Source organism: Mandrillus leucophaeus, unplaced genomic scaffold (genome assembly GCF_000951045.1).
Source record: "Mandrillus leucophaeus isolate KB7577 unplaced genomic scaffold, Mleu.le_1.0 Scaffold74, whole genome shotgun sequence".
Classification (NCBI taxonomy): Eukaryota; Metazoa; Chordata; class Mammalia; order Primates; family Cercopithecidae; genus Mandrillus; species Mandrillus leucophaeus.
Genome location: NW_012108030.1, coordinates 59,598 through 71,343, shown reverse-complemented (window position 1 = coordinate 71,343; position 11,746 = coordinate 59,598). Strand labels below are relative to the sequence as shown.

Sequence of the window (11,746 nt, the reverse complement as noted above, 5' to 3'; positions counted from 1 at the left end):
AAACTCTGCCTCCCGGGTTCATGCCATTCTCCTGCCTCAGCCTCCTGAGTAGCTGGGACTACAGGTGCCCACCACCACTCCTGGCTAATTTTAAAAAAATTTTTAATAGAGACAGGGTTTTACCGTGTTAGCCGTGATGGTCTAGATCTCCTGACCTCATGATCCGCCTGCCTCGGTCTCCTAAAGTGTTGGGATTACAGGCATGAGCCACCGTGCCCAGTCTTTTTTTTTTGTACTTTTAGTAGAGATGGAGTTTCACCATATTGGTCAGGCTGGCTGAACTCCTGATCTTGTGATTCTTCCAGCTCGGCCTCCCAAAGTGCTGGGATTATAGGCCTGAGCCACCGTGCTTGGCCAAACTCTGCACTTTTAATGACTCATGGTGGAATGGGAAGTGGAGATAGGCATCAGTGGTACAGGATGCTTTATTATATCATTGATTTTATTTTATTTTATTTATTTATTTTTTTGAATTGACTCTCATTCTTTCGCCCAGACTGGAGTGCAGTGGTGTGATTTCGTTTCCCTGTAGCCTCTGACTCCTGGATTACAGTGATTCTTTTGCCTCAGCCTCTCGGGTAGCTGGGATTAGAAGTGCCACGGGTATAATGGCATGCTGTGTGTGTATGAACACATGGATGGATAAGCCCATGGTTTATGTAGGAAACACATTTGCAATAAGTTTTATTTTTTATAATAATTGTAATGATTTTAAGTATTTTTCATTGTTGTCAACTATCATCATAATGAGTTAATAGTAAGAAGAGGCCAGGCTTGGTGGCTCACGCCTTTAATCCCAGCACTTTGGGAGGCTGAGGTGGATAGATCAAGATGTCAGGAGTTCAAGACCAGCCTGGCTAAGATGGTGAAACCCCGTTGCTACTAAATAAACAAAAATTAGATGGACACAGTGGCAGGTACCTCACACCCCAGCTACTGGGGAGGCTGAGGCCAGAGAATGGCTTGAACCTGGGTGGCACAGGTTGCGGTGAGCTGAGACATTGTGCCACTGCACTCCAGCCTGTGCAATAGAGTGAGACTCCGTCTGGGAAAAAAATAAAATAAGAAGTATCGTGAAGGATTATATGCATGCCTGTGTGTGTCCATTCAGTGACCTTGTAGGATGCTCCATGTTCTTACCCTTGGACCTTTATCACATTCTCTCCACTGGATAGACTTGTGTCAGTGTCAGTTTAGTTTAAAGCTGTGTCTGTTACTTAGGTGTTTATGTTCACATGTGAATCCCAGACATCTGGATTCGGGTGCTCGTGTTGATATTTTTAGCTATTTGATTTGTGGCAAGCTTCCTAGAGTGTGTGTGATGCAGCTGTCCCCAAGTACAGATCTTGCTTCATGATATAGTATGTTATTTTGTGGCCTAAGACACGGGAAGCACTTAGAACAGTGTGTAGCACATGTGAAGCATTCAAAAATGTTAGTCATGGCTATTGCTGTGATCATGACAGTTTTTTTTTTTTTTTTTTCTTGGAGATGGAGTATTGCTCTGTCACCCAGGCTGAAGTGCAGTGGCATGATACTGGCTCACTGCAACCTCTGCCTCCTGGTTTCAAGCAATTCTCTGGCCTCAGCCTCCTGAATGTCGGGGATTACAGACACCCACCACCACGCCCAGCTAATTTTTGTATTTTTAGTAGAGAAGAGTTTTCAGCATGTTCCCCGACTGGTCTCGAACTCCTGACCTCATGATCCACCTACCTCAGCCTCGCAAAGTGCTGGGATTACAGGCATGAGCCACTGTGCCTGACCAATCATGATAGTTTTTAGATTCATACTTTTCTTTCAAAGACATTGCACTTTGTCCTCTCTGAAACAGCACTTGTATTTTAGCTCACCTAGAGACTAAATGTCACCTGTATGTGGAACGTAATATCTGACATATCTGTAGAGAAAACTCTGTGTTTTTTTTTTTTTTTTTTTTTTGAGATGGAGTCTTTCTCTGTTGTCAGGCTAAAGTGCAGTGGTGCGATCTCGGCTCACTGCAACCTCTGCCTCCCAGATTCAAGCGATGCTCCTGCCTCAGCCTCTTGAGTAGCTGGGAGTGCAGACCCACAACATGACACTCAGCTAATTTTTTGTATTTTTAGTAGAGACGTAGTTTTGTCATGTTGGCCATGATGGTGTCAATCTCTCGACCACATTATTTGCCTGCCTTGGTCTCCCAAAGTGCTGGGATTACAGGCGAGAGCCACTGCCCATCACTGCTTTTTTTTTTTTTCAGATGGAGTATCAGTCTGTTGCCCAGGATGGAGTACAGTGGTGCACAGTTGGCTCACTGCAGCCTCCATCTCCTGGGTTCAAGTGATTCTCCTGCCTTAGCTTCCTATGTAGCTGGGATAACAGGTGCCTGCCACCATGCCCGGCTAATTTTTATATTTTTAGTAGAGACAAGTTTTCACCACGTTGGCCATGCTGGTCTTGAACTCTGGACCTCAAATAATCTGTCTGTGTTGGCCTTCTGAAGTGTTGGGATTACAGTCATGAACCACCACGCCTGACCCTGTGTTTCCTTTTTATTTATATAGTTTTTATATTGTCCATAAAATCCAGACTTCCCTAATGACTGATGGGATCTTAACATCTTTCAAGGAAAAGTATAATAAAATGCAACTACAGGGAAAAAATATTCAAAAATACCTTAACTTGGTTTTGTCAGAACATGGTCTTTGATCAAATACATACTTATTTTCTCTTTTCTCATTTCCTGTGAAGGTGATAACTCCTCCATAATGTTTTGTTGAAATGTGTGTTTCATTTTAGGGACGCGTGACTTTCAGGGATGTGGCTATAGAATTCTCATTGGCAGAGTGGAAATGCCTGAACCCTGCGCAGAGGGCTTTATACAGGGAAGTGATGTTGGAGAACTACAGGAACCTGGAGTCTGTGGGTGAGGAAAATGTCCCTGTAGGCCTGAGGAGTCTGCTGTTGTCTATCTTGGCTCTTCCTGGTTTTGTATTCTCTTTTGTGATTTTGCCCCATACATGTTTGTTTTTGTTTTTGTTTTTGTTTTTTGAGGTGGCGTTTCACTCTTGTTGTCCAAGCTGGAGTGCAATGGTGTGATCTTGGCTCACCATAACCTACGCCTTCCAGGTTCAAGCGATTCTCCTGCCTCAGCCTCCCAAATAGCTGGGATTACAGGCATGTGCCACCATGCCCACCTAATTTTGTATTTTTAGTAGAGACAGGGTTTCTCCATGTTGGTCAGGCTCATATGTAACTCCTGACATCAGATGATCCACCCACCTTGGCTTCCAAAACTGCTGGGTTTACAGGCATGAGCCACCGTGCCCAGCTCATTCTGGTTTTTGAGGAGCATCACAGAAGCATCTCTCACTGGCACTGTGACAATGTTCATCTCATAAACTAATGATCATGTTCTCTAAGTAGCAGTCAGTGGTGTTGAAATTCCTCCCAGCAAGGACGTCATTCAGGCTCACAGCCTCATATGTATGAGGCTCTTCACGGAACTCTTGCTCATTTCACATTTTCATACCAATATGTGTCATTGTTCATTTTTAACAAGAAAACCTGTGTTCAGTTTTTTGTAGGATCAACCCTGTAGCAGATATGGTTTTCATCAATGTTGTTGAGGGAGGTTGTGAGATTGAATGAGGTTTCCATAGTTTAATTCTACTGTCATTTCCTTAAGATACACAGTGGCTTTCAAGTTGCTCGTTTCTATGGTTTTTTTTGTTTGTTTGTTCGTTTGTTTTGAGTCAGAGTCTCTTGAGTGCCGTGGTGTGATCTTGGCTCACTGCAACCTCCACCTTTTGGGTTGAAGTGATTCTCCTGCCTCAGCCTCTTGAGTGGCTGGGATTACAGGCATGTGTCACCACACTCGACTAATTTTTGGTGGTTCTATTCCAGATGGTGGTTTCGCCATGTTGGCCAGGCTGGTTTTGATAGCCTCGTCTGATGTGATTCGGTTGCCTTGGATTCCCAAAGTGCTGGGATTACAGGCATGAGCCTCTGCCTATCCGAGTTTGTTTTTAACGCTGAATACTATTCCATTTTATGTGTGTACCACATTTTCCTCATATATTTATCTGTTGATGGGCTATTATAAATAATACTGCCAGGCTGGGTGCGTTGGCTCATGTCTGTAATCCCAGCCCATTGGAAGGCTGAGGTGGGTGAATCACCTGAGGTCAGGAGTTTGAGACCAGCTTGGCCGACATGGTGAAACCACATTTTTTTAAAGGTATAGTTTCTTTTTTTTTAAGATGGTGTATTGCTCTGTCACCCAGGCTAGAGTGCAGTGATGCAATCTCAGCTCACTGCGACCTCTGCCTCCCAGGTCAAGCAATCTCCTACCTGAGCCTTCTGAGTAACTGGGATTACAGATGTGCACCACCATGCCCGGCTAATGTTTTGTATTTTTTTAGTAGAGACAGTGTTTCACCATGCTGGCCTGGCTGATCTCAAACTCCTGACCTCGTGATTCACCCTCTCGTCCTCCCAATGTGCTAGGATTACAGACATGAGCCACTTCACTCAGCCTGGCTCTGTTTTCACAAACACATCTCTACCTACTCAGCCAGAGGATCCTTGTTCACCCCCGTGGTCTCCTGCATTGCTCTATTGTACTCTTCATAGTTTACTTGTTTTGTGTGTGTGTGTGTGTGTGTGTGTGTGTGTGTGTATGTGTATGTATTTCTGGAATCTACACAAGGGATTTTGTTGAGTATATTCTTGAAACTAGGAATCAGAGGCATTTAACTTAATAGATGTAAAACTGCTTTCACCTCAGGCCACCATACTGCTGCTTGTTTGGATCTCGTTCATTCTTGTCCCTTGCCCATATTGTAATTTGCATAGTTAACCTTGGGTCAATATTTTACCATTGCTAAATTAGTTCCACTTTCCTCCAAGCTCAAGATTTGGTCTATCCTAGTGGAATTCTATTCCCACAGATGTGCACGCACAAAGTTTGCTCCTACGTGCCAATTACTTCCTGCCTTCCACACTTACCCTTCCTTTCCTGGCCTTGCCTCACATGATACATTGATCTGGATGCAAATACAGTTTCTTTCCAGTCTATTGATTTTGTAATGCTGAACACCCCAATTTCCCCGTGAGCCCCTCGCCTCCAACACTACTCTCACTGAGTAAGTCAAGACCTTGTTCATCCACTGGACAAAATTATAGGAGGCTGCCTGAATCAATGTGTGCAGGGCATGATGACTCAGCACATGATCCATGAGGGATGACTTGGCACCACTGTAAGTAGCACAGCTCAGCCCTTTTGTCCCAGCTCAGCCCTTGTATCCCCCTTGGTGTACTTCTTTCTGTTCTGCTTGTATTTTCTGTGTGCAGTCATTTCCTGTAATGCCTGGGCTGACTATTGTGCCTAAGTAGATGTCATGGGATCCTTCAGGTCCAGGATCAAGTCTTGTCCCTCACTTACCGTATGTGCAAATTGGGATCATGTACATGAACACTGTGGGTCTGCTGTCGTTATTTGAGAAATTATGTTAATTTGCCTCGAGGGTTTTTGTTTTTTTTTTTTTCTTTGAGATGGAGTTTTGCTCCTGCTGCCCAGGCTGAAGTTCAATGGCAGAATCTCAGTTCACTATAACCTCCACCTCCCGGGTTCAAGTGATTCTCCTGCCTTAGCCTGCCAAGTAGCTGGGATTACAGGCATGTGCTACCACACTGGCTAATTTTGTATTTTTAGTACAGATGAATTTTCCCCATGTTGGCTAGGCTTGTCTCGATTTCCTGACCTCAATGATCTGTCTATCTCAGCCTCCCAAAGTGCTGAGATTACCGGCATCAGCCACTGTACCCGGCCTCTTTTTTTTTTCTTTTAATGGAGCTTCCCTTTACTTGCCCAGGCTGGAGTGCAATGGTGCAATCTCGGCTCACCGCAACCTCCACTTCCTGGGTTCAAATGATTGTCCTGCCTCAGGCTCCTAAGTATTTGGGATTATGCCTGGCACAAACCTGGCTAATTTTTGTATTTTTAGGAGAGAGGGGGTTTCTCTATATTAGTCAGGCTGGTCTCGAACTCCCAACCTCAGGTGATTTCGTTCACCTGCTTTTTAAAACAAGTGAATACTATTAGATGACTTCATATACATTTTATACTACAGTCTCAACTTCCTTTGTTTAGTAAAATTTGTCAGCCTTCAGTGATGTTGATGATGAGATGTCCATTTTCCTGTCTCACTCATCTCACTGTTCTGTCAGAAATAGCTTAGACTGGCCAGCTGCAGTGACTTTCGCCTCTAATTCCAGCACTTTGAAAGGCTGAGGTGGGTAGATGTCTTGAGGTCAGGAGTTTGAGACCAGTCAGGCAAACATAATGAAATCTTGAATCTACTAAATTAAAAGAAATTGGATGGGCATGATGGTTCATGCCTATAATCCCAAAATTTTGGAAGGCCGAGACAGGCGGATCACCTGAGGTCAGAAGTTCAAGACCAGCCTGGCCAACATGGTGAAACCCCGTCTGTAGTAAAAATACAAAAATTAGCTGGGTGTGTTGGTATGCACCTGTAATCCCAGCTTCTTGTGAGACTGAGACAGAAGAATCACTGGAACCTGGGAGGTGGATGTTGCAGTGAACCATGATCGTGCCACTGCACTCCAGCCTGGGTGACAGAGTTAGATTCCATTTCCCAAAAAAAAGAAAAAAAACAACAACAACAAAAACAAATTAGTCAGGCATGGTGCATGTGTCTGTAGTTCCTGCTACTCAAGAGGCTGAGGCATGAGAATCTCTTTAGGGAGGAGAATCGTGCCACTACACTCCAGCCTGGGTGATGAAGCATTACTCGATCTCAAAAACAGACAAAAAAAGAAATAGCTTAAACTGGAAAGCTTAAGACATAGCAATTTATTTCTCATGAATCTGGAAAGTGGAAAATCCAAGAGCAAGATGTCAGCTAGATTGGTTCTTGGTGAGAGCCTTCTTCATATAAATATGAAATGTCATACTGAAGTGTCACATTTACACACTTCAGTATGATTTACCATCTGTAGTTAATTAGAAACCTATTGGTGTTTATATTTTGTAGATATCTCTTCCAAATGCATGATGAAGGAGATCTTGTCAACAGGGCAGGGCAATACGGAAGTGTTCCACACAGGGACATTGCAAAGACATGAAAGTCATCACATTGGAGATTTTTGCTTCCAGGATATTGAGAAAGAAATTCATGATATTGATTTTCAGTGTCAAGAAGATGAAAGAAATGGCCATGAAGCACCCATGACAAAAATTAAAATGTTGACTGGGAGTACAGACCGATATGATCAAAGGCAAGCTGGAAACAAGCCTATTAATGATCAGCTTGGATCATACTTTCATTCGCATCTGCCTCAACTCCACTTATTTCAGATCAAAGGTATAATTGCTAATCAACTTGAGAAGTCTACCAATGATGCTCCCTCACTTTCAGCATTCCAAAGAATTTCTTGTAGGCCCCAAATCCATATTTCTAATAACTATGAGAGTAATTCCCCAAATTCTTCACTACTCGCGCAAAAACAGAAAGTACACATGAGAGAAACATCTTTCCAATGTAATGAGAGTGATAAAGCCTTTAATTGTAGCTCAGTCTTAAGGAAACACCAGATAATCCATTTAGGAGACAAACAATATAAATGTGATGGAGTAAAACCTTACAAGTGTATTGAGTGTGGCAAGATCTTTGGTCATAATTCAGCCCTTGTAATTCATAAGGCAATTCATAGTGGAGAGAAACCTTACAAGTGTAATGAATGTGGCAAGACTTTTAATCAACAATCACACCTTTCACGTCATCATAGACTTCATACTGGAGAGAAGCCTTACAAATGTAAAGTTTGTGACAAGGCTTTCACGTGTCATTCCTACCTGGCAAACCATACTAGAATTCATAGTGGAGAGAAACCTTACAAGTGTAATGAGTGTGGCAAGGCTTTTAACCAACAATCAAACCTTGCACGTCATCATAGACTTCATACTGGAGAGAAACCTTACAAATGTGAAGAATGTGACAAAGTTTTCAGTCAGAAATCAACCCTTGAGATACATCAGAGAATTCACACTGGAGAGAAACCATACAAATGTAAGGTTTGTGACACAGCTTTCACGTGTAATTCACAGCTGGCACGACATAGAAGAATTCACACTAGAGAGAAAACTTACAAGTGTAATGTGTGTGGCAAGACCTTCATTCACATGTCATACCTTGTATGCCATCGTAGAGTTCATAGTGGTGAGAAACCTTACAAGTGTAATGAGTGTGGAAAGACCTTCAGTCACAGGTCATACCTTGTATGCCATCGTAGACTTCATAGTGGTGAGAAACCTTACAAGTGTAATGAGTGCGGCAAGACCTTCAGCCAGAAGGCATCCCTTCTATGCCATCGTAGACTTCATAGTGGTGAGAAACCTTACAAGTGTAATGAGTGTGGAAATACCTTCCGTCACTGGTCATCCCTTGTATGCCATCGTAGACTTCATAACGGAGAGAAATCTTACAAATGTACGGTTTGTGACAAGGCTTTTGTGCGTAATTCACTCCTGGCAAGACACACTACAATTCACACTGCAGAGAAACCTTACAAGTGTAATGAATGTGGGAAGGTTTTTAATCGACAGTCACACCTTTCAAGTCATCATAGAATTCATACTGGAGAGAAACCTTACAAATGTGAAGCATGTGACAAAGTTTTCAGTCGCAAATCACACCTTAAAAGGCATAGTAGAATTCACACTGGAGAGAAACTTTTTAAGTGTAGTGAGTGTGGCAAAGCCTTTAGTGAACAGTCAGTGCTTATTCACCATCAGGCAATTCATGGTTTAGGGAAAGTTGACTAATGTAGTTGTGTCCGGAATTGGTGGGTTCTTGGTCTCACTGAGTTCAAGAATGAAGCCACGGATCCTCGCGGTGAGTGTTACAGTACTTAAAGATGGTGTATCCGAAGTCTGTGCTTTCAGATGTTCGGATTTGTCCACAGTTTCTTTCTTCTGGTGGGTGCATGGTCTCACTGACTTCAGGAGTGAAGCTTCAGACCTTTGCAATGAGTGTTATAGCTCATAAAGGCAGCGTGGACCCAAAGAGTGAGCAGCAGCAAGATTTATTGTAAAGAGTGAAAGAACAAAGCTTCCACAGTGTGGAAGGGGACCCGAGCAGGATACTACTGCTGGCTGGGGCAGCCTGCTATTATTCCCTTATTTGACCCCTCCCACATCATACTGATTGGTCCATTTTACAGAGCGCTTATTGGCCCACTTTACAGAGAGCTGATTGATCCATTTTTACAGGGTGCTGATTGGTGTGTTAATAAACCTTTAGCTAGATACAGAGTGCTGATTGGTGCGTTTACAATCCTTTAGCTAGACACAGAGTACTAGACAGAAAAGTTCTCCAAGTCTCCACTAGATTAGCTAGATACAGAGTGCTGATTGGTGCATCCACAAACACTGAGCTAGACACAGAGTATTGATTGGAGCATATACAATCTTCTAGCTAGACATAAAGTTCTCCAAGTCCCCACCCGACTCAGGAGCCCAGCGGGCTTTGCCTAGTTGATGTTGCGCTGGGGTCGCAGGCAGAGCTGTCCGTCAGTCCCGCATGTCCACACTCTTCAGCCCTTGGGTGGTCGATGGGACTCGGAGCCATGGAGCAGGGGGCAGTGCCTCTCGGGGAGGCTCGGTCCACGCGGGAGCCCACAGGGCGGGATTGGGCTCAGGCATGGTGGGCTGTAGATCCTGAGCCCTGCCCCGTGGGGAAGCACTGAGGCCTCGTGAGAATTCAAGCATGGCGTAGTTGGGCTGGCAGTACTGGGGGACCTGGCGCACCCTCCTCAGCTCCTGGCCCGGGTGCTAAGTCCCTCACTGCCCGGGGCTGGCGGTGCCAGATGCCCGCTCCAAGTGTGGGGCCCGCCAAGCCCATGCCCACCTGGAACTCTCTGTGAGCGCCGTGCACTGCCCCAGTTCCCACCTGTGCCTCTCACTCCACACCTCCCCACAAGCAGAGGGAGCTGGCTCCAGCCTCAGCCAGCCCAGAAGGCGCTCCCACAGTGCAGTGGCGGGCTGAAGGACTCCTCAAGTACTACCAGAGTGGACATAGGCTGAGGAGGCGCCGAGAGTGAGGGCTGCTAGTGCACTGTCACCTCTCATGATGTTTGTCACAAAGTCTTCAGTAATGCTACAACCATTGCAAATCATTGGACAACCCATAATGAAGAGAGATCTTACAAGTGTAATAAACGTGGCAAATTTTTCAGACACAGTTCATACATTGCAGTTCATCAGTAACCTCATACCGCTGAGAAACCTTACAAATGTCATGACTGTGGCAGGGTCTTCAGTCAAACTTCATCCTATGCAAAACAGGAGAATTCATACAGAAGAGAAAGCTCACAACTGTGGTGATTGTGGCAAAGCGTTAACTTCATGTTCACACCTCATTAGTCATCAGAGAATCCATACTGTACAGAAATCTTACAGATGTCATCAGTATGGCAAAGGCTTCAGTCCGAGGTCACTCGGACTGTCAGTAGGAAATTAAATATTTCAAACATCAAATATTTTAAATGTAAAGCTACAGACTTTTAAATAATTCTGAGCCTTGAGAGGAACATGGTCATGCAACCTGAGTCCAGTGGCATGCAGGCTCAACTTCTACATGTTTTCCTGACCAGGCACGGTGGCTCACACCTGTAATCCCAGCACTTTGGGAGACTGAGGTGGGCGGATCACCTGATGTCAGGAATTATAAACCAGCCTGGCCAACATGGGGAAACCCCGTCTCTACTGAAAACACAAAGCCATTAGCTGGGCATGGTGGTGCACGCCTGTATTTTCAGCTACTTGGGAGGCTGAGGCAGGAGAACTGCTTGAATCCAGGACGTGGAGGTTGTAGTTAGCCGAGATCGTGCCACTGTACTGTAGCCTGGGCAACAGAGCAGGACTCCGTACCAAAACAAAACAAAACAAAACAAAATGTGCTATACAATTGAGTTTCCTAATATCAATTAAAAATTTTTTCATGTAAATAAGAAAGCTAAGCAGTCCCAGAGATAAGACCTCCTGGCATCATTGTCCCTTCTTACAGAGTGATAATGTAACTTTCCTTGAAGTGTATCAGTCTGTCACCAATCAAGCTACTGCAACCTATGCATTGGACTTGAATGGAAAAAGTGGTGATTCTGCTAAAGCTTCTCATCTTTCCTTATCTGTGTGAAACATTAATGTCTCTACTTCGGAACACTGACCCCATTCATTTGGAGTTGAGGTTTCCAGGTGGCTATTCTCATGCTTTGCGTTCAAATAAACTCTATAATTAATAATTGTCAGGCCTCTGAGCCCAAGCCAAGCCATTGCATCCCCTGTGACTTGCATGTATACGCCCAGATGGCCTGAAGTAACTGAAGAATCACAAAAGAAGTGCAAATGCCCTGTCCCTGCCTTAGCTGATGACATTCCACCACAAAAAAAAGTGAAAATGGCCAGTCCTTTCCTTAAGTGATGACATTACCTTCTGAAATTCCTTTTCCTGGCTCATCCTGGCTCAAAAGCTCCCCCACTGAGCACCTTGTGACCCCCACCACTCCTGCCCACCACAGAACAACCTCCTTTGACTATAATTTTCCTCTACCTACCCAAATCCTATAAAATGGTCCCACCCTTATCTCCCTTCGCTGACTCTCTTTTCGGACTCAGCCCGCCTGCACCCAGGTGATTAAAAAGCTTTATTGCTCACACAAAGCCTGTTTGGTGGTCTCTTCA

At 44.3% G+C, this 11,746-nt stretch overlaps 1 protein-coding gene across 1 annotated transcript in view; it reads left to right on the top strand.

Annotated features, from left to right (window-relative positions):
* The window catches only part of ZNF808 (zinc finger protein 808), a 46,292-nt gene that overhangs the window by 25,958 nt on the left and 8,588 nt on the right, over window positions 1–11,746 (top strand). The window contains exons 5-6 of the mRNA XM_011966040.1: window positions 2,779–2,905; window positions 7,041–8,680. Coding sequence (XP_011821430.1) covers window positions 2,779–2,905; window positions 7,041–8,680 — 1,767 coding nt within the window. The remainder of the gene's footprint in view (window positions 1–2,778; window positions 2,906–7,040; window positions 8,681–11,746) is intronic.